At 37.9% G+C, this 24,160-nt stretch overlaps 1 protein-coding gene across 1 annotated transcript; it reads right to left on the bottom strand.

The window, feature by feature from the left end:
* Positions 1-939: 939 nt before the first annotated feature.
* SUPV3L1 (Suv3 like RNA helicase) lies at positions 940-20,318 on the bottom strand. Its single transcript, XM_037496498.2, has 15 exons — positions 19,978-20,318; positions 17,780-17,857; positions 17,329-17,436; positions 16,182-16,296; positions 14,992-15,160; positions 13,313-13,424; positions 10,862-10,939; positions 8,131-8,222; positions 7,384-7,564; positions 6,455-6,548; positions 5,496-5,715; positions 4,208-4,288; positions 3,673-3,849; positions 2,145-2,293; positions 940-1,508 (listed from the first exon to the last, which is right to left on the bottom strand). The coding sequence occupies exons 1-15, from the start codon at positions 20,279-20,281 to the stop codon at positions 1,073-1,075; spliced, it is 2,394 nt and encodes a 797-aa protein (XP_037352395.1). The 5' UTR covers positions 20,282-20,318; the 3' UTR covers positions 940-1,072.
* Positions 20,319-24,160: the final 3,842 nt, after the last annotated feature.

The following is a 24,160-nucleotide window of genomic DNA, read 5'->3' on the forward strand; positions in this document are numbered from 1 at the left end:
CCCAATTTCAACCAAACCAGGTTTATCCCTAGTCTGATGTCAGCCTCAATTTAGCAGTTGCTCAAGAAATTAGTACAATTCTCAGAATGACTTATCAGTTCAATTCATAGCCCACCATGAACCCATACCTTCAGGCTCATTTATAAGACACTTTATAAAAACAACTCTTATGCCAAATGACACATAAACTTAACACAACACAAGCAGGCATTACTGTCCACCTTCTTCAGGTGTAGAGGCCAAGCTCCAAAGAGGGCAAGGTCAACTGAGCTGGTAGTGACAAAAGCTGAATCCAGATCTGCCCAACACCAAGGGCTATGCCCTAAACTCCTTTTAGCTATGTCTCTAACCATGGTTAAAAGCTAAGTTGGACAAAAAGAGACCACTATTCATTACACTGGTCTTTGGACACAGGACAACCACTCACTCTACCACTCACTGCTACCACCAGTCACTCTCCTCCTTTATTCTACTTCTAGTATTTACCTCTGAAATTATATCCACTCATTTCACAAGACTGTGTTTCTACTATATTCCACTGTAGATGATAGCAGTGAACTAGATCAATAATCCCTATCCTCACAGAGTAGACATTATTTGTTAACTTGTTCCTATCTGTCTCCATATCAAACAGTAATCTCTCTGAGGCAGGAGCATTACCTGTCTTGCTTACTGCATATTTCCCGCACCTATAATAGCCTCTGGTACCTGGGTACAATAGACAGCAATGTTTGCCAAAGACTCCATCCATGATATCATCAGCAATGGTGTAGGAAAAAGGTCAAACAACTCACTAAACTGATTGTATTCCCCTGCAGAAATCCTTACAGTCCATTGTCTTTGTGCCATCTACAAAAGGTCATTGTATGAAATTTAAAAAAAAAAAAAAACCTTTATGACATTCTGCATTTTTAAAACATTGAAACATTTCAGTCATCTTTAAGAGTTAATTTTTCTGGGGTAAAGAAAATCAGTAAAAGATAGCCACAACACTACTACAGCAGACAATAAATGCATATGAGAAAAAGAGATTTTTTAAAACAGATGTTTATTTGCAAAAATAAAAACAAAACTAATCTGAATCTGGTTCCTTCTTCTTTCTTCTGGCTCCTTTTAAGTAAGTCTGAGATTCTGTTCTTTCTTTGCCATGCTCAGTTCGTTGTGTCATCCACTCTTTTTCTAGCTGTCTCAGCATGTCTGCTGTGAGGAGTCCTTGCTGTACCAATCTGGAAGCAAGGGTTTTCTCTCTTGCATCTGGGTGGGGTGGCTCAGCAACTTTATTCCCCAACATTTTGGTGCCACGTATCCTTCTAGCTTGGCCCCTTAATGTTCCTGACAAACGTGACTGGTTCTCTGCTGACAAGTTCTCCAAATGCAACATCTTACGTGACTCTGAAATTTTAATCAGTTTGGTGATGTTGTGTACACCTTCCTGGATAATGCCATCTAGCTCTTTCTGGAGGTCTCGAATAAGGCTGGCATCTGGAAACATATCTATAAACCGGTAGCTGGGGAAATGACATATTATGTTATAGCAACAGCTTTTATTTAAAAAAAAAAAAAAAAAAGACTAGTTGTTGGACTAGTCTCAATTACCTAACTACACCTTGACTAATTCCAAATGTTATTTTGGTAAATACTGTCCGATGCATTGTTCAACCTTTATATCTATTCCAAATCGTCATTATGAGGGTAGCTCATCCTTTTTATCTAAAATGATTCCAGTATGTCCCCCTAATGGGACATGCCACTCCTTTGAGAACCAATGATAAAGAGCAGTACCTCTCAAATGGTAATGTACAAATGAATCAGTTAGGGATAGTGTAAAAATGAAGAATTTGGCTAAGTCTCGCTTAAGTCAGATATTCTGCATTTCTAACAAGCTCGTAGGTGTTACCAATGCTTTTGCTGCAGGTTTTTTCCCCTTTGAGTAGTAAAGATCTTGAGCACCTTCTCACCTATCTTAACTAGGATCATAAAAACTCCCTTAGCCATTTTGGAATGCCATTTTCAGAAAGATTCAACTGTCTTTATAGGCAATAAACATAATGCAGTATACCCAGCAAAAGACCATTCATAAAACCTCTGATTTGCCCTAATACTACTCAGAAATAATGAAAGCGTACAAATGAAAAACTTGGTACCTTAACCACAAGTAAAGATCCAAGACATCATGGATAGCTTCAAGATCGATGAGATCTTTAATATTCTTAGGTGGAAGTAATGGCCACTTAATATATCGGCGTAACCATGCAAAGGTCAGGGGCTCATTTCTGCTGAACTGCCTGGCAAACTGAGAGAAACAGAAGAAAAAAGTTTGATAAAAGAATTATTGTTCATATAAGCCTATGATTAGGGAAAAAAGAAAGCACAACAAAATGTTAACTGAGATTGATAGGCAGACTAGTTTCCTTTCTTCTCTATACTTGTTAAGGGGGGAAAAAGGCAAGATGCACAGGAATTCATTATAACATTTATGATAAAACATAACCAAACTAGAATATGTACATGTACACATACATGTATGTAGGCAGATGCAACTATAAATGTCTGCCAGGATACACACAAACTGATAATAGTAGATACATCAGAGGGCTAAGGCTGGGTGTGGTAGTCCAAACTATCGATCTGTTATGTTTTAAATTTGTGCAAAGAGAAAAGTATGTGTTATTTATGCAATTTAAAAATATGTAAAAAATAAATTTAGAAATAAATTCTATAAAAACACTTAATTAGTACGCTAAGAGCTATAGAGGAGATGGCAACAAAACTACAAGTCAGGAAAAGAATCAAAAATGAGGGGCCCGGGCCTCCCCTGGTGGCGCAGCGGTTGAGCGCTGGGATGCAAAGCTGCCCGCAGCCTCTGCAGCGCCAGTTCGATCCCCGGCCACCGGGTGAGGGTCCCACATGGCACGCAGACCTCTTCTGCCACACTCGCTGCTCCCCTCAGCAGTGTATTTCATCGGTCTGCCTGTTCTTTACCCCGCTCTGGCTCTGGTGAATTCTCTCATCCTCCCGCGCTTCTGACTGTACCCAGTGCTTGTACAAATAAATAAATAAATCTTAAAAAAAAAAAAAATGAGGGGACCTTTGGAGCTTGTGAGGTGGGGATGACATTCCAAACAGAAGCAACTGAACACACAAGGGCACAGAAAGGTGGAGGACACAGCAGGGGTCTGGAAAGTCAGCTTCTACTGCCCTTTCCTGGTTCCCTGGTTTGGGTGAATCTTTTGTTCTCAGAAGACAGAGATTTATATCCCTACCAAATGAGTTAAAACAGGCTGGAACTTTGACACCATAATCATATCCCTGGTTCAGTGACTAACAGTTAAGAATACAGAATACTATTGCTACCACTAAGTCCTAATCCCTTTCTTTCTAAAAATTATTACCCAACACTAATAAGGATATCATCAAGCAAAGACCCCCTTTTCCTTGAAAAAATAAATTTTCACTTTAGCATTTTCACAATGACTATCAAATACAAAACAAGGATTTCACTTGCTCAAAAAATTATCTGTAAGAGAGACACATTTTGTATTTAAGTGCTTACATTATATCTCATATTTAAAAAGGGTACTCTCTCATTGATTTATTTTGAATAACAAAGTATTGTTTGGGGAAAATGCATCAACCAGAAATAACTCAAAATACCTTAAAGAAAAGGTTTACCTGTAACAATGAAGAGCAGACAAAAGGCTGCTTCTTGTTGATAGGTGCTGTGCAGAAAACATACCTCACTCTCAGACTTAATGGAATATGCTGGATCAACTCTGCAGAAAATTTAAAATCATCCATATTGCAGACAAAATACTGCCCATCAACTTGTGAAAAGTCTACAAAAATATCCTGAGGGAGGGGGGAAAGATATATTAAATTACTGGACTACCTAGCTAGGCATGAATAAAATACTGAAGTCTACAAAAGACAGTCTCTTTAATCCACAACAGGCTTCTAGAAAGGCCTGTGTTAGTCACAGCTTTCTCAAACCTAATAAACTTCCCTTAGCCTTCCCAACCTGAAATATTTAGAGAAAATTCCTTATAACAAAAGTCCCAGGAGATTTTGAACAAGTTTTCCCTTACAAGATAAATTTCATAAACAGCAGCTTCACAAAATCAGACTATCCACTCATGTTAATTCAAGGTAACAAATCACCACATAACAGATTTTTAGAAAAGAGATTTAAAAGTGAGTTTCTACTTACAATAAGATTAGAAAGTGTTGTATCAGGGAGATGATAGGCAAACATTTCAATTTGTTCAGCAGTTGGGTGAAGACCAGCAGCCTTTAGTAAAAGAAAAAACAAACATAAGCTTTTTTTCTTTTAAAGGATATGCTTTCTTTAGTTATTTCAAGATAAAGTCCTATATCCAGGCTAAACTTTCATCAAATATTTTAAATGACAAAAACTTATAAAGTAAAATAGAAAAAAACATCATCTTGCCGTTTATTATCAACTGGAAATTAATCAATTGAAAAGTTGATGAGATGATTTAGTAAAACAAATTAAATCCACTGAACAGTCTTTCACTTACATTTTAGTTATATTCCTAAAACTTACAATGGTCTGATAGAGTACTAAAAATGCCTTCCCTGGTATAATTTTCCAAGTCTCAATGCTCTCCACTGAACAACATGAACAAGAATAACGCAAACACTATTACCAAAACAATGAAAGATACATAAATACATGAAAAATTTCTAAACTAGAGGTCAGTTATCTTTTTAACTATATAATTGCAGTGCTAAAAAGAAATATACACAAGCAAGAAAAAAAGAGAAAGGGAAGAGGAAAGAGAAAGAGAAAAGACAGAGGAGTCACAAGAGGAAGACTGTAAGTAAGAGAAACAGAGTCTGCTGTTATCAACTATAAATCTTAACAAAAGCTACAAAAATAATTTCAACCACAGCTTTCCTCCAGAACTTTTCCTTGAATTATCCTTGAATTACGCTAGTATTACCTTTACTTAGTATCACTGAAAAAACAATGAGCCATAAGTGAATTTTCCAGGCAACTTTAAAGTGCAGAGTTAGTTTGTATAAAATAAATAAACATCTCAGCTGTTAACTATACAAACCGAAATTTAACCTTGCCCTTACTTATGTGTTTGTGCTATTTCTCCCCCACCCTCAAAGGTTTCGTTTACAATCAAGTTTCTGGTAATTTTTCAGTCTGCTGACAGAGAACTGTGTGCCTACTTGAAGCAACTGTTCCCTTAGTCCCACCCACTGCTGGATTTTAGGAAAAAGTGAAAGAAATCAAGTTAATTAAACTGGTTCAACTTGGATCTTTCACTTACACACCATTCTCTAACCAAGGAGTCACTATGCCTCTCCAAAGTAACAACATGAGACTTTCTTGACACGATTTTCAAGGCACAAAATTTTCTTTTGCTTATTTGTATCCAGATATCTGAGGCAAAAGTCTAGAAGGTAGGTGAATGATTGACTATGCTCCGGAGAAAAAAATGAATTAACATGTTATACCATACCCTTATGGGATCCACAGGCCTACTCAAAATTTCCTTTAATAATTTGAGGTCTTCTCGATTCATTGTGGTAACTTCTCCCTCTTTAAATTTTGAACTGAATCTACCAGCTCTGCCCGCAATCTGTAAAGCTTGAGAAGTAGTGATTGGTTCAATTTCTTTCTCTCCCTTTTCATTAAGGGTAGGCTTTATAAGTGAGTAAAAAATAATTCTTCTTATGCTCCTGAAATAGAAACAAAAGTGATCTCACAAAAGCTTTACGAAAAACCCTCCATTATTTGGGTCAATGCATTATTTGGGTCAATGTTCACTTGATTCTACTTTAGGCCCACTTGCAATTTTTTCACTGTTGACAAAATAAGAAAAAGGTTTGCTGGTAATTATTTTTTCTTCCCTTCAAATAGCATTTTAAACAATGTAAATTTACCAAAAACCACCAAATTTCCCTTTTATAATGATCAATTTATATGTTAGTTATACCTCAATAATATAGCTATAGAAAATAACTTTCCTTTTTTTTTTTCCACAAATGACCAACTTAAAGTCTTGACTTTTTAAAAGTTGGTTGCTATTAATGGCTTTAAAGAGTTCTTTGATTCATAAAGATAAAATTGGCTTCATTCCCCAGAGAGAAATAGTTTAAGCTTAATACTGTTACCCCTAAAGACAATAGCTAGCACCACATTCATAATGGGCACTCAGTACACAATGCTGATAGGAAACTGAGAATAAAATAAGATGACAGAACAGGGTAATAATGGTAGGAAGCAGTACTCGAAAGTCCTAGTGCTATGTGATTTTTTTTTAATTCCCTTAACAAGAGAAATCTCAGATCTATACTATAACACCTACTCTCCTACATCAGAATGTGTGGTCATTCTAATGTCAAGTAGAAAAAAAAGAAATTTTAATTGCTATATAACCAACTGAATATTTATAATTATCAAAACCAAATTACTTACAAATTAAGTCCCATGCCAATTGCATCTGTAGCAACCAGGATTTTGCATGGATCATCTGGATCATTAAACTTTTTTGCTTGGGCAAGTTTGGTCCCTAAAATAAGAACACTTTCAGTTAAATCAGTGACAGACTTTCAGTGCGTCACGTTAAGTCTATCTTTGAAACCCTCACCTCCTACTCTTTGTATTTTTATGGCTAAAACTCTTATTGTTTCAAACTTATTTCTTTATATCCTCAAAGAGTCATTTTTCCTTTACTTCCTTTACTTTACTTTAAAATTCCCTCACATAGCAACATAATTCCCCCACCATGTTAGTCTTACCATTTCCAAGGATTCTTATTAAACAGGTATCAGGACTACAACTCAGAGAGTTCATAGTTTAATAACATTTCAATAAGAAAATCTTAAGGTCAATATTTAAAGCATAAACATTTAAAATATAATCCAGGTGCTCCCTGGTGGCTCAAGAGGTTAAGCATACCACTGTGAAGCTATCCGCAGCCTCTGCAGCACGAGTTCAATCCCCTGGTTGGCCAGGGAGCTATCCACATGGTGCAGCAGACCTCTCCTGTCTTGCTCACTGCCCCCCTCAGCAGTGTATTTCTGTCAGTCTGCCTGTTCTGTTCCCCACTCTATCTCTGGTGAATCCTCTTACCCCCTGCACTTATGGCCTGTACCCGAGCTCTTGTATACATAAATGAATAAATCTTTAAAAATAAACAAGTAAAATACAGTCCAATAGTAACACATAACAAGAATTATAAATAATATACTTCTATCCCCATAAGGATTAACTAGAAAAATATTTACACTATGTATAACAAATCAATGAAATTAAATATCTTTTACTGTTTCTATGCATACCTCAACATAAATGGCAAAAATAAGAAATATTCATATCCTGTCATGATGAAAGCCAATAATTACCAGGTGGGAGACTGCCATATATAACAGCTGATTCCAATCCCCGGATTTCAATCTGCCGACTCACAGAATAAATATCATTCTTGCTAAAACAGACAATGCAGTCCCCAGGCCGGAGGTTGTCTAGTGATTCTAGTGCATTATCCAGCACAGATATGGGAGTAAGTCTCTTATAGTTTTGAACCTACAATAAAGAAATGATATTGTAAAATAATTAATTCAATTTCTTGTGAATAAGTGAAAAACTGGCAAAGCAATCAAAAGTAGCTAAAAACTGACAGTTACCAATGTTTTTCAAGGGAAAATACAGAAAAACATTATTTTTATATTATAAATGCTTTCATAGGAGTGATAAAGAAAATGAAAAGTAGGACAAAAAGGAAGCCAGTTACTGAAAGGTGCTGGAGAAAGGGATCCAAACTATCTCTAGCAATTAGGAGTATATCAAAGGCCCCAATAACTGACTTATGAAACTGAAAACTACAAACTTTTGCTGAATCTCAAACTCTATCAGCCTGATTTATTTAATTCTAGAGATCTGCTTAAGTTTTATCAAGAGAAGACAGAGAATCTCATATACCTTTGTTCAACCAACATGATGATACAACCAAGCATGTATGATCTAGCCAACTAAGAGGAAATACTTCCTTTTTAGTTAAGTTCTGATTTTTGCCACTATCTGGGGCCTGTGAAGCCAATGTCTGGGCTATTTTCTATGCCTCCTTGAGAACGAAGCATATAATCTAGTACCTCCACTTCTTCCCCAGTCGTGTACATAAGTTCAGTAACCAGATCTATAGCAGCAGATTCTCCACACAAATGAACTTCTTCAGCACAGAGTCCTATTAAACACAAAATCAGTATTTTTTTAGATTAAAGATTTTAAATATCTAATGCTTTATGTAGCAAAAATACTTTATATCTTCTCAATTATAACTTGACCAAGTATTTTCAGAAATATTATCTCTTTGATTCAAACCTCAAAACAAAGAGAAGTTTACATCAACCTCAACTTCTTTTCTGAGTATGGGAAATTCAAAAGGCCAGGAAATGGCCCCCGGAGAAGAATCCACACCACCACCAGTTCAATGACTGTCTTGGTGCCTTGGACTGGAATTCACAAAGAGGTTGGGGGAAGAAAATCTTACTTTCCCATGCAAATCTATGTCAGTAGAGGAACAGAGGGCTTCCAGTAAAAATACATCAACTACACAAAGAACCTCAGCAAAGGGGACCAAAATGAAAAGGAAATGTGAAAAAGGACAAAGCTTCCTACAAAACAAAGATGACGACAGGCAAATCTCAGAAGATACAAATGCTCCACTGCCCTCAAAAATGCCACCAGTCAACCTGCTTTATTAGGACATTGTGAGGATCTGGTGCAGTGAATTACAGCTGAGCGCAAAAGAGCAGAAATTACAAGTTTTTCAGAGAATCTGTGAAAATGCTTATCTGAATCAAAAGGACATTCTCGACACTGCAAAGAACAGCATCCTAAAGTAGTCACAAAGAAAAGCAAAGAAGAGCCAAGGGAAAACAGATCTGGAAAGCTCTGAGGGAATAAATCCTCCTGTAGTGAGGCTGCTTCTCTTGAGGAGTGGGGTGTCTGAGCCTGTCCTTGAAGGATCTACTGCTCTTGAGGGAGCTAATACAGTGGTAGTGACCATTTCTACCCCAATGTTGTGTTTGCCCCCTGGATCAGAATTGCAACCATGGCCGGATAGACAGAGGAAGTAGATATATAGTCACCACAAGAGTGAGATGATATCAGGGAGTATGTGGTCTGTGGATGAAGTCTCCCTGAAGACAGACAGGGTGGTGTTTGTCTGTTGCAGATTTATGCGTGGAAAAGCCAGGGTACCTGGGAAACAAGGGCAAGGATGTGCTCTCTTCCTCCTCCCTGCCTGCAATTTTCCACCCCACACCTGGAAGAGAACATGTTGTGCCCCCAATGTGTTGAAAGGAATAGGATATTGATGAAAAGCTTCCAAAGGGAAAAGGGTACAGCTGTGATAAAAAGATGACTAGTCAACTCCATATTGCCATTGATACTGGACTCAGAGCCCCTTCACATCCTCCATGCTTCCTAAATTTTAAGTTTAACGACTGCAGACTACTAAGTATTTTAAGTCAAAGCGAAAGCTGCTACTCCTGACTTTCCAAAACATTCTTATGCATATAAAACATCCTTTTTTCAAAATTTTCTTAATAACCTGAGATTTATGGAGTGTTTCTGGTATAAAAACACAGAGCGCTTTGCTAATATTTCCATTTCTAACTATTCTGTATATTTTATGGCTTAAAAATGTTTAAGATTACTTCTAAACCATAAATGCATACTATGCGTTTAAAACGTACATACATTATCCATTATATTTTAAAACATTTTCATTGTGAGCGGATTATTATGCTCCCACTAGGCGTGAAAGAAAAAGCATGAAAACAACAAAACAACAGCTTTCAAGTGGGTCAACTCAAAACAACAACTTTCTAGTGGGTCAAGATTATCTCCATTCTTACAAATCTCAACATGTCTTAATCTCTTTGCCAAAGTTTAAAGCTTATTAGAGGGTGAAGTCAAGCCCTAACTAGAACCTAGCATTCTGGTGCTTAATATAGAACATGAATCCTATACTTGTGTTTTTTCAAATTCTCCATGTAATCACTGCAATGCCTCAGAGGTAGGGGATATGAAGGGTAGAAGAAACTCCAATCTCCTTACTCAGAGCAGTTCTATGTTCATCTACTTCCCATTATAGGCTTCAACATACATATACTAAGTATTTGAACAAAGAGTTCAACTATTTGTTTTTAAATTTGAATACAACTGCCCTGCTACATACTGGTCAAAAATTCACTCCAATATCAAAGAGTAGAGATATGCATTCATGTTCATGGACATGAATCCAAGAACTCAAGAACTCTACTTATAAGAGCCTATCCTAATTAAATAATTAATGAGTTTTTAAAAATTTTAATTAGCAAAATTAATTTTATTATATTTGTTTTGACTAGCAAAAAGCCAAAAAGCTTTTTTAATTTTTGCTGAAGTATTACCAATAGAAAAAATGTTCAAATCTATGGAAGAAATTATAGTACACCTCTTCAATAAAGAATATGCAATCATAATGAACACTATGAAAAAAAGTCTATGAAACAATAGAACTGAAAAAGAAAACCAAAATAAAAAATTGCATGTTCACAAAATACCTTATACACAAGAAATAAAACACACCAAAATGTTAATAGTATTTGTATAAATACTGTGAGATTTAAACATTTTAACTTTAGTTATATAATTATGCTAATTTTGTGATAGGAAAAATGAAATCCCATTATTAAAATATTATTTGGAAAATAAAAACTCACACTTAGCTGGTTGTTTGATCAGCTGGCTCTATCTGACAGTGTGAAACAGATAAACTACATCTCAGTGCAAATGTCACACAGCAAAGGTTTTACAGCACTAAAAACCACTAACCTAGAAGTGCTCTGGTCCAGGCCCATCCTCTAGCTGGATCTTTAATCATTTGAATTTCATCAATCACAGCCACTTCATCTTAAAATTAACAAAAAAGTTACCATGAGCAATATGATCTACTTAAACAGAACTATAAACACAATACAGCACCAAAATTTAAACTTTCATCACCACCATAATCATCATCATCACTTACAGAGCATTTCTTTTCTAGTAAATATGTTCTAAAATGCTTTACAATTGTAGCACACTGAATCCTCACAACACTCACTTAACACTCACTATAAGGTAACTATTATCTCCATTTTACAGAATAAACTGAATTTCAGAGAATTTATATCACTTGCCCAAGGTTATACTGTATATGCAGTTAGTAAACATAACACCTAAAAATAATGAATTCAAACCCAAGATTTCTAGCTCCAAAGCCCATACTCTTAACTACTTTACTATACCATCTCCAACCTCAGAGGTTCATTTATCTTATTTTTGTTAAGAGAAAAGGAGAAAAAAAAAACATTCAGAAGTAACCTGGAGAACTATCTAAAAAGAATTAACAAACCTACACAGTAGTAAAAGAAAAAAGTAAATATCCATGCTTCCAGGAACAAGAGGATAATCCCACAGTAAATAAAGCATCTCCATGGGAGGAACCCAGATGGGACACATGAGCAGAAGGTGAGCTCCAGCTATGCCCAGTCTTACGGGTTTTAAGCAAAACTTAGTGCCTCAATTTATTTTCTAATGTCAAAATATTATTATTTTCCAACTATATTATTTTAAAATTTTTAAGTCATATAAATTATGTTTTAATTTTCTTCCCCAGACACCAAAGATTTGTGAAGAGGACACAAAATAAAGACACATTTAATAGGTTTACAATGACATTTGAAAACAAAAGAAAACTAATTCTATACTGAAAAACCATCAGACTGACCATTATTTACCAGTCTGGTATATGCAAATAAGGTTAGAAAAGAAGGGGCAGATGAGAGAATTTTGATTTATAAACTTATATGAATTTTTACATGTTACTTTTATAAAAATCTTTTAAAACTATCCAGTTACTTAGAAAATTAAAATTATTTAAATGAAAACTGTAAGCCACCAGAGAAAATATATAATCCCCATGTTATTTAATAGGCACAACCACAATGCACAGATGAATATAAACAGAAGTATGGAAAATATTCACCACAGAGTTAACACTTGTTAATTCTGGGTGGATAGGATTAGGAGATTATGTTTTTATTTTTTCTCTGTTTGCATTTATTTTTATATTTTCTAAAAGTTATTATTGCTTATATCATAAGGAAAATTTTTTTTATTTAAAACTACTAAATAAAAGTTAACTGCAGGCCTCCCTGGTGGCGCAGCGGTAGAGCGCTGGCTTGCGAAGCTGCCCGCAGCCTCTGCAGCGCCGGTTCGATCCCCGGCTGCTCCCCGGCCACTGGAGGAGGGTCCCACATGACGCGCAGACCTCTCCTGCCGCCCGCTGCTCCCCTCAGCAGTGTACTTTGGTCCTTCTGCCTGCTCTGCTCCCCTCTCTGGCTCTGGTGAATTCTCTCACCCTCCCGCGCTTCTGACTGTACCCAGTGCTTGTATAGTTAATAAATAAATTAAAAAAAAAAAAAGTTAACTGCAATGTTATATATCATAATGAAAAATGTTTCTTTTTTAAGAACAGAAAAGGTGGATTTATTGAAATAACTGAGTAAGACAGGAAAGGTCTGCTTTGCCAGTAATGAAAAACTGTAGACAATCTAAACATTATAAGGCAATGCATGATTTTAGTTATAAAATGGAACACTGCATAGCAGTTTAAATGAATAAACTTTATACATATATAAAAAATGTAAATTATGTAATATAAAACAAGACTAGAACTACCTAAAAGCACCTTGTATAGCATAAAAAGTGAGTTGTGGAAAACAATGTAATAATCATGTAAATGTTTTAAAACACATAATAGTATTTGACAGCTACTATATTTATATATATCAGCATTCTAAAAGAAGACAGGAGAGATATACACCAAATATTTGATAGTAGTTCAATCAAAAGAGGGGAGAGAGGCCCTGACCCACCAGATGCCCACATGGGGCCAGTGGAAAGACTTCCTTCTGAGGACGCTAAAGGTGTGACTTAGTTGACTATGGATAAAAGCTGGGAGGCAGGCCCTCAAAAGACAACTAAATAACCCCTTCAATATCTGTACAATATGTATAAATATGTACATTGGTTAACATATTACTTCTGTTAAGAGAAAAAGGGAAAAAACATTCAGAAGCAAACACAACAGTATTCAGCACTTATTAGTGATGGTAGGACAAAGTATTTGTTATTCTCTTCTTTTACTTAAATATTTTTTCACCATAACATATTTCATACGTTCTGCATTTTTAAATAAAAAATATTAAACTATAAATTTTTAAAAACATGTTTACATACAAGGAGTTGTAACACTGCACATCTCAACGGTACAAGCAACATGGGCAGCCTGTTTCCCACTTGGCTCTACTGTCACACGCTCTTCACCTGTTACCAAGTCACATGGCACACCCTAGGATGATAAAAAAGAATCCTGGCATTATTTTGCCCTTGAAAATAATAGTAAAAAGGATGTTTAATAGATTATTCTCTCCATTACCAACAGATTTATTTGTCTTAACAGCTGAAACAAAGTATTTCCCAATGTTTTTCAAACATTTTTCATAAAAAAAAAGCTTTTTTAAAATCCACTTTCTTACACTACCTACATGAACTTGGAAATACCTCAAATCAGCTAAATCCTTAGGTAAGAAAAACATGAGAAATCACAGTAGTCTTACTTTTTAACTTTGCACATTTCTGTACTATATCAGTTTATTAAAATAAAAATGGACATTACCTCTATATTCAAGAAGATTACAATAAAATTTAAAAACAAAGACTTCGTAATATAATTATTTGAGATAGACCAATGTCAATGTTATAGTATATTAGAGTAATCAACCATCCTATTTTTCCCAAGTCTGGGGGATTCTCCAGACAAGGACTTTTTTGGTGCTATATCTGGGGAAGTCCAGCAAACTGGGACAGCTGGTCTCCCTAAAGTTCTGAATATAATCAAGAAGAAATAGAAATACACAAACTGATTCAGTTTACAATACAAATACAACACAACTGATCTGCAGTTTTCCAAAATGTAAAGGTTATGAAAGATACAAAAAGAAACTGAAATAGATGACTGCAAATTACAAAACCCTGGACAGAATCTTGGAGGGCATGGGGGGAAACTGCTGTAGTTATTACTGGACAAATGGCAAAATCTCAATATGGGCTATGGATTAAATAGTATTCTATCAACATTAAATATGTTTTGATTTAGATAAATATCATGTGGCTATATAAACAAAAGTCTATGTTCTGAGGAAATACTTTAAATATCTATGCATAGAGGCATTACGTATGCAAATTACAAATTATGCAGAGCAAAAAAATACAGACTGCAAATTACCCACCAAAATTAGTTAATCTAACATGATAAAGTTATAATAAAACAATTAACAAAAATGTGGATCATTTAGTGAAATGATGCCTCAGACCACAGGGAAAGCAGTCCTTTTCAGATCAAAACATACGTTCAGTCCTTACCATTAGTTTTATGTGATAGATTCAGAGGTCTAATTTAAATTAAAAGCAAATTAAACAGTATTGGTAAACTCTGAAAAGGCAAAGGAACAGTAGAGGGGGAGTTTCAACTAATTGTTATTTTATTTCTAGAGTAAATACAATTATGTATGGCAAAATGTTCAAATCCAATGGAGGTGGCTAGCAGGGTCCAGTTATTTGTAAGTTATTCTCTGCATTTCTCAGTATATGTGACAAATATTGAAAGGCTATAATTCATTCACTCTAATACATTTTTTCACATCTTAGTATCTCTAAAATCAAAATATAATCTGAAGAACTGATGGCATATCAGAGCATCTTTTTCTTTCTTAGTTATACATAATGGTACATCTTACAATTGCTGACTTCTCCAGAACAATGAAATAGTGCATTTTCTTGTTAACAGTGTATTACTACAGATGCTTCACCAAAAAAAATTAACAAGAAAAAGAGCAAATATTCAATAATATACTGACAGCAGCATTACTCTTTTCGAAGATCTCATGTGCCAATAATTTTAAAGGGCCACAATAGACTCCAGATTTAGCTGAAAAGTATTTCTGGATTGCATGGTAAGTCTTTCCACTGTTGGTGGGACCCGAATGGAATATTATCTTCCGCTTAAAGGCTCTGGCTTCTGGGTACCTAAAACAAGTAGGTAAATAGCTTAATCCCATTAACCTCAGAATCTATCCTAGCAAGGTATCAACTGAAGAAAATTCCAAATTAAATATCCTCTTAATATTCACAAGATAGCATCTTTGAAAAACTAAAACAGCAGCTCTGTCAACACATTAACATAATGACTGTTTTCCAAGAATGGCATTTACTAGAAATACAGAAAAATTCAAATGTAAATTAATTTCTTGGATATTTCTGTCATTGTACAAATCTTTTTCTTGGGAGTTACTTAAAATGAGTTTAAACAGCTCCACTGATAGGTTTAAATCATTTCCATAGCTCTAAACACATATCCCTATAATCAAATACTACCAAGCTTCTGGATCTCAATGTATGCAATATAATGACTTCTGCTTCAGGACATGATGGAATAACTGGGACTGACACCAACATCCCGATAATCAAGTACAAAACTTGACACAACAGCAGTAATTGCTTGGGAGTAAGGACCACACAGCAGGAGAGGACAGTAAGCCCTGAAAGAAGGGAACACTTGAGGTAAGCCCTACTATCCTCCAGCAGGACCCTGGGAGATGGAACCCAAGAGAGCATGATAGCCCCACTGAGCTGAGTAGCATAGATCAAATTTTAAGTTGCTGAATCAACTGAAATTTAAAGGGTATAGTGTGGAAGAAAAGAAAGGGGGCAGGGAAGAGAAGCTTTAGGTCTGGTAAGAAGGGGTGTCCCCATGGGTCCTTGGTCAAGGGTTGGACTGAATATGTGCAAGATAAGACTTGGCAGAGAGCAGTTTGCTAAGGAATTAAGCAGAAAGTTTCAAAGAGGTAACAAAGTACTAGATGCTGGAGTTCCAGCATACACTAAAAACAGAAAAACAAAAAACCAATGGTTACTATTGGATTGTCAGAAAAGTCACGACGTGTTTTTTTTTTTTCAAGCAAAACTACATCATGACTTTCCTGACACCCCAGTATTTCCCCAAGATTAGAAAACAAAATAATTCAAATCCAAAAGTGAAGAAACTGACCAGTTAGGTGGTATTCTTAAATCACTGATTTTACGCAGATCATCCTTACATTCCAATACAGGAAATATCTGTTTTGCATGTCTCAAGAAAAATGGAAATAAATCATCCACATGAGCTGGAAAATAAAACACTGTGTTAACAAGTACAATATACATGTTATCCATAACTGAATGCAGTGAAACCTTTTTTAGTGAGCTTATTTAGAAAGACATTGCCAAGGTAAAATGAAGAGTTCTGGAGCAAGATCCTGTTTTGTATTTCTGAGATCCTGTTTTGTATTTTTTTAATAGAGGCATGTTCTTATTTATTTGTTTGTTTGTTTGTTTGTTTTGTTTATACATGCACTGGGTACAGTTAGAAGCGCGGGAGGGTGAGAGAATTCACCAGAGCCAGAGCCAGAGCGGGGAGCAGAGCAGGCAGAAGGACCGAAGTACACTGCTGAGGGGAGCAGCGGGCGGCAGGAGAGGTCTGCGCGCCATGTGGGACCCTCCTCCGGTGGCAGGGGAGCAGCCGGGGATCGAACCGGCTCCACAGAGGCCGCGGGCAGCTTCGCAACCCAGCACTCAACCACTGCGCCACCGGGGAGGCCCTATTCTATTTTCCTTTTAATTCCACTTATACTTTCAAACAAAATTGGATGCCAACTGCCTTGTTCTCCTCCAGTGCAAAGAGGAAAAATCAGCAATGATGAAAGCTAAAAATAAAGAACCTGGAAATATACATTAGAGGGAAGTCTTGTGGTTACATGAAGAGAAATGGAGGTGCAAACTTTTTTTAAACTGCAAAGATCATAGAGATAACATCAAAGTGAATTGCTTTCTGAGAAAGAATCGGAGGGTGCAGCCATTTAGCATTCTGTTTTCTATCCATCTCCTATCTCTCTACCTGGCACAAGGTAATATTCTAATTAATCATATACATCTTAAAATGAAACCAAATTTAAACTGTCTGTGGCAACAAAATAAGGGACCTAATATAAAAACAAAAGGACCTAAAAGGCCTCCTATGAAAGCAATGAATTGTTAACATACGGTGTTAATAGAACCTGTTCTAAAATAAGGAAGTCCTGCCTACAGAAATAAACATGAAGCATGGGAACAGATGGAAAGTCTGTTCAATAGGATTTTTAAAGTCTCTAAATACTTGCCTGCATTAAAGCATATATCATTCAAAATAATGTGAATGTCCACATCCAGAGAATGAGACTGCATGATGTAATTTCTAAAGCTTATGAAAGCTTGGTGGAAGAGACGAGCTGTAAGAAACACAAAATCAAAATAGGCAGGGCTTAGTTTCATTTCATTTCTCATTTTTAAATGTACAAATACACATCACACCTAATTTAACAGTGTCCTTTTATTTTTTTTGCATTACACCTGGTTTATTATCATCTGGGCTAAAACCTATGAAGGAAAGCTAAATACACATTTCCCTTGCTGTGTGTGCAGCTCACCAGCTGCATCTTGCCAGTCTCCAAACCAAACAGAAGGAAAGACAGGGACACTCCCCAGACTGTAACTGTGTACATATGTCAAGGTTTCACATAATAATGATAAAGCTGTACTCTAAGAAGTACTAAAATATCTATAAAGTCTTACCATCAAGTCCATAATCAGCACCCAGTTTCTGAATTTCTTTCCTCTTGTAAAACTTGTCTAAGATCTTCTTTACTTCATCTAGAACATATATAAAAATTTAACATTTGTTTTAAGATTTGTTTTCAAGACAATGTCCAAAAAGCAAGACATTTGAAATTATATCCCTCAAGCAACTATATACTGAGTGTTGCAAGAATTTGAAGGTTTTAGTTGATCACAAACCCTTCATGGGTTAATGGTGTGACAGAGGGCCTAGAAAAATAGTAAAGTCAAATAATGCAATATTCCTATGATGCTACAGAATAAGCAAGGTGCTATAGGACCCCTAGCCTCCATCAGGTCACATTTTATTTTTTTAAGAGAAAAAAGCCAAAAATAATTTTAATAACATGTATACTTCAAGTATACATGGGAGAGACCCAATAAGACTGAGTAACTCCCATCAGCCCACTTTTAGATAATCATGTTCTGTTTCACTTATTTACAACCATTCTGAACATGTTTATTCATAAATAGCTAAAGGTGTCCAATACTACAAGGACCAAATCATCATGTTTTTTCATGAATGACTGAAGGAGTCGGGATGATATTTAGTTTCAAGATAACTTTAGGGAGAACAGAGTACATTTATTTTGTTCTGGACAGCATAACTAAGGTTGGTGGTGAGTGAGGGAAGCAAATCTCAGTGGAAGTTAACTACCTAACAATTAGAGGAGTGAAAACAGTTTTCTCTTAAGGGTCAGTTCCTTAACATAAGTACTCCAGCAGGATCTAGATGACTGTAATTCAAGGGTGATGGCGGAGAAATTACTATGCTATATAGAGAGGATAATTAGATGTTTGCTAACCTAACATGCCACTATGAATCAACAATTTCATGGGTGAAAATATTTTAATCAAGGGCCTCCTCTGGTGGCACAAGCAGTTGAGCGCTGTGCTGTGAAGCTGTCCATAGACTCTGCAGTGCTGGTTTGATCCTGGCTGGCTGGCGAGGGTCCCACATGGCGCGCAGACCTCTCCTGCTGCCGGCTGCTACCCTCAGCAGTGTACTTCGTCACTTCGTCAGTCTGCCTGCTCTGCTCTCCCCTCTGGCTCTGGTGAATTCTCTCACCCTCCCGCACTTCTGACTGTACCCAGTACTTGTAAAAATAAATAAATAAATCTTAAAAAAAAAATAACATTTTTTCATTGCTTCTCAGCCTTTTGGCAAAAATAAGTACAACAAAATAACACTTTTAGTGGAAGTATTATACTTCTGCCCTGAAAAACAAGAGTTGACCCACAGCAAGTTATCCTCTATATTTTAAAGTTACAATAGGAGGCACAATAATCTCTGCTGAAGTGAACTGCCAGAAGATAGTTCCTGGAGAGCAAGTGTCTGGGATGTTATAGCATTCCGTCAGTCACCAAGAGCTTCCTTTGGTCAAAGGAAACACCATCCCCTCTTTATCATCCAGTAACTATAGAGGTGCAGCCATATAACCTGAAACTCCCCTTGAAAACACTACTGTCTGGCTCCCTGTCAAATCCATCCAAAGTTGATTTGGGGACAAAATCCCCTGCCACTTGCTCATGCTAAGTGATTCCTTTCTCTGGGGCTCCGGATGATCAGGGTACCTACTTTTGGCAAAGATATTTTTATCAGGTTCTACTTTATACTACAGCTGGCTATCCACTGTCCTATCTCCCCAGTGAGACTAAGTTTCTGGAGGAAAATAGATCTGGATCCTCTTGGGAACCACCATACAGCCCAAGAGTTTGGTTTGCCTAGCCAATGAAAAAGACTCACTAAAAAAAGTCCTCTTCTGCCTGGCTTCTCACTGCCCGACTCACTCTCGCCCCTTTTCGAGAGCGAAAGTTTCTGGCAACCAAGGCAAAACTAAGATGCTATAAAAGCGATCGCCCAACCTAACACCTCAGAAAAATGACTCGTCTCATCACAAGATAACCTGAGCCTTTCAGAGGAGAGCAGATGAAAGGGGAAAGGTCACCTGTAGGGCAGTACATGACAGGATCAGTCAAACACAGTCCCAAGCTTTGAGGGACTCACAAACTAGAGAGACAGGTACTCGAGGCACGATGACAATGCCGGGGGGCGGCGGGGGAAGAGGGACCTCGGATCTCCACCGCTAGGGCGTGCAGCTTCCCCGCCACAGCGCTTACTCTCTGCAGAAGCCCCCCTTAGGTCCTGCACTCACTCTTGTCCAGAGGGCGAGTTAGTTCGGCCCCGACGTCGCCATCGGCGCTGGGGCCCTGAGGTTTCACAGTCAGCGGCACGAACAAGGACGTGTTCGGGGCTTTGGAGCCTCCAGAGGCAGAGGAGGAGGAGGACGAGGAGGACGAGGAGGAAGAGGCGGCGGCGGCAACGGCAGGAACACGCCCCAGAGTCCCGGGAAAGGGCCCAGCGCGAATGCGAAGGAAATCGCGGATGACTGCCCGGTAGGCAGCCTGGCGCCCCGCGGGGAGCCCAGCCCACAGCAGGGTACACCGTGGGAAGGACATTGAGGCCACAGGCCCAGAAGGCGGCCCGCAGCAGCCCCGAAACTCGGCGGTGGAAAATGAGGCACACCGCCAGCGCCTGCAGTCTGGAAAGACCCAAAGCCAGCAAGGGCGCCCACGAGAACGCCTGACCAGTAGGGGAAAAGTGGTACCTTAAGAGTGCTCATAAAGGGGGTTTAAAATATGCAAATAAACACATATAAATATAAGTTCTTGTTCTATCTATCTTTCATTGGAGAGAGAGGCCACAATTCGCCAAAGAAATTAAAATAATCAGGCATCTTTTTGGATGCCATGAGGGGGCCTTCGAGCTCTGTCACGTGACATGAACCAGCCCAGTCAGTAAGCGCGAGGTGAGAAGTCCCTGTGCAAAGCTGTGAGCCGAGCGCGCGACACCCAGAGAAGCGACTGCTTGTTCTACGGGCACCACCGTGGCTTGCGGAGTGAAACACTGAAGAACATTTCCCAAACCTTTTTTGGCTATTAACTTCGTCTGCTGATACAGTAACGTTAGAGAAGTTGGTTAAGGAATTTTGTTGTACAGGTTTATTAGGTGATCCCCTTGATGGCGTGTGTGTAAGTACGTGCACTCTAATGTGAGCAGTTCGTGTCCAACCGACATGGCAAAAATGTCACAACCCCATGGCAAAAATATGCCCTCTGTACCCTAGCCAAAATGTAATTCTTTTGCTTTAGTTGGCTACTGTGTCCTGTGAGGTTGCAACATTTATTTTAACATGTGCTATTAGATTTCCATCTCATTGTACTTAAAATATTGAGATCTTGCAACTCTTAAGAACATACCGTGTAATAAGTAATACTATGTGTAGTGTAATAAGTAATACTGTGTGTCAAATAGGACTCCTTTAACAATTTTGTTTGTGCCTTTGATTCACAGATACTTTTTTTTTTTAAAAATTTATTTTTATTTATACAATCTCTGGGTACAGTCAGAAGCGCGGGAGGGTGAGAGAATTCACCAGAGCCAGAGCGGGGAGCCGAGCAGGCAGAAGGACCGAGGTACACTACTGAGGGGAGCAGCGGGCGGCAGGAGAGGTCTGCGCGCCATGCAGGACCCTCCTCTGATGGCCGGGGAGCAGCCGGGGATCGAACTGGCGCTGCAGAGGCTGCGGGCAGCTTCGCAACCCAGCGCTCAACCGCTGCGCCACCGGGGAGGCCCCCACAGATACTTTTTTTAAACATCCCAGATACGTGTGGACTAACCCTCGCCCTCATATTCTGATCTGTACAGGGGCCTCCCTGGTGGCGCAGGCAGTTGAGCGCAGCGATGTGAAGCTGTCCGCAGTCTCTGCAGTGCGGGTTCCATCCGGGTGGGCCTGGGAGCTACCCACATGGTGCGGCCTCTCCTGTCTCACCCGCCACTCCCCTCAGCAGTGTATTTCGTCAGTGTGCCTGTTCTTTTCTCCGCTCTGTCTCTGGTGAATCTTCTCGCACCCCACACATCTGGCCTGTACCCCAGTTCTTGTATGCTTAAATAAATAAAGCTTTAAAAAAAAAAAAAAAGACCAGTACGTGTTAAATAATGCACATATGTAACTGCTTTTTTTTTTTTTTAGAAGAACTGGGATGTAGGCCAGAGGTGCAGGGGGTGAGAGGATTCACCAGAGACAGTACAGAACAGGCAGATTTACTGAAATACACTGCTAAGGGGAGCAGTGGGCAATACCGAGAGGTCTGCTAGACCCTGTGGATTAGGTACCTGGCCATGGATGGAACTCAGGCCACACCAGAGATAGCGCTGAGACTTAACCCCTAGACCACCAGTGAAGCCCTGGACCCATATATTTTTCTAAAGGACCCTTTTAATTTTATAATCACTATGAAAATAAGGTTTTTTAATTCAGATATTGTGTAAATGACCGAGTATATGCCAAAACAAAATAGGCTGAGCTCTTAAAATCTACAAAATGAAACTTAGACAATGTATAATGCAATATTGTTTCAATTAAAGGGAGCAAAGTATTTTTTGAAAGTGGTGAGCAGTCATGGAAATGTGCACAGTATGCCTTGACAGCACAGCAAAGGAGCATCTGACTCTGACTGAGAGATGGCAAGGTCAGGCAAGGTTGGTGAAAGAGCATTACTATAATAGAAATTAGCTGAAGGGTTAGAGTTCTACAAGTCTGTCCTAACAGAACTGAAGTTGTGTTTTTTTAATGTGGAATTTAAACTTCATCATGGAATCGTCATTAAAAGATGTATTTAAGGGTACACATTTTCCTCATTATGCCTTTATCTGATTTTATTCTTAAAGCATGTTACCTTCATTCCAAGCTAGTATAAACCCCTGTAGAGTACTGTGGTGGCGGGGGAGAGGGATATTACCCCTTTTCTTCATTTTTCTAGGCTGACAAATAATCAAATTAACATTAAACGAGGGAAAAAACCATGGAAGTTTAATAACATTTATAAATCCTGTGTACATGGGAGACCCAGTATAAACTAATTCCCAAAAATAGCTGAAGTCACCTCCTTAAATAATCAGCTACAGACAAAGGATGTTGGTGGGGTGCTCATTCAGGGGAAGTCACCAAGAAAAGCACAATAAACAAGTATGACTGTATGCAGATTTGTCACTGTTTCTCCATTGATGAGTTAAAGGAAGCCCAGAATATCCCACTTTGGCATAAGATTTATTTCCAGTTGAAAGTATTTGAGTTCCTGAACCTCCCAAAGAACTCAATTGTCATAAATCCCTTCTTAGGGTGCATACAGGGAAGATTCTCTTATAACCCTATACAAGAAGCACCACACCCAAGCAGACTGTGTCACAATACTCTTCTCCTTACGACCGATGTATCTTTCCTAAAGGTAATTCGCCTTCACACATATGCCCTTTCTCCCAGCAACTTGCCCTATTAAAATGCCAATTTTTAGTATCCTTCAACCCCTCTCCTGTCAAGAAGGTATATAAACCCTAAATTCTAACCATGTTTTATGCCATTTTTGTGAACTGCCTCCTCTATTAATTTTTTCTCTTGCTAATGTTTTTTGTTAGTCTATTTTTTAACGATTTATTTATTCATACAAGAGCTGGGGTAGATGCCAGAGGTGTGGGGGGGTGAGAGGATTCACCAGAGACAGACTGGGGAGCAGAACAGGCAGATTGACCAAAGTACACTGCTGAGGGGAGCAGTGGGCACGTCAGAAGAGGTCTGCTGCATGTGGGTAGCTCCTGGAAGGCCGGGAATTGAACTCATGCTGCAGAGGCTGTGGACAGCTTCATAGGTTGTGTCTTAACCCCTTGCACCACCTGGGAGGCCCTTTTTGTTAAATAGCAGGTTTCCAAACACCTAAGAGGTAGGTTTTTCCTATCCTAAAGATTAAAAAATGAAACTTTTTCACTGGTGAAATAACTATATATAAGTGGTTTAAACAGTGGGTCTTAACCCTAGGCAGCCTTTTAAATGCTGGTATCTGAGCCCCTGAGATTTTTATTTTATTGGTCTGGACAGGAACCTTGGCATGTTTTTTTAAACTCCTTAAGTGATTTGAATATGCAGCCAAGGTTGAAAACCACTGGGTTAGATATTGTACTCTTTATTAAAAACACAAAATTTTATTTTCAGTTTATTCTAATTAACTGGCCAACCTTTTACTCAATTCACCAAATACAAAATTTAAATGTTTCAAATTGGTTATGCAACAGTCTGAAGCAAAGTGAAAAAGCATCCTGTTTATGACAGTGTTTTAAGCCACCTAATTAAACAGCTATTTAAAATCATAAATGACTCGATTTATAAAAGCTTCTAATTGCCACAATTATTACTTCTGAACTATTGAGCAATCCTGTCCTTAACAATAAATCTGACGAGATTTGAGAATAGAACTATTTTAATCATTCAAATAGCAAGCTCAGTA

This window comes from Talpa occidentalis, unplaced genomic scaffold (genome assembly GCF_014898055.3).
Source record: "Talpa occidentalis isolate TD23 unplaced genomic scaffold, MPIMG_talOcc4v2.1 talOcc4.8, whole genome shotgun sequence".
In the NCBI taxonomy this organism is placed as follows: domain Eukaryota; kingdom Metazoa; phylum Chordata; class Mammalia; order Eulipotyphla; family Talpidae; genus Talpa; species Talpa occidentalis.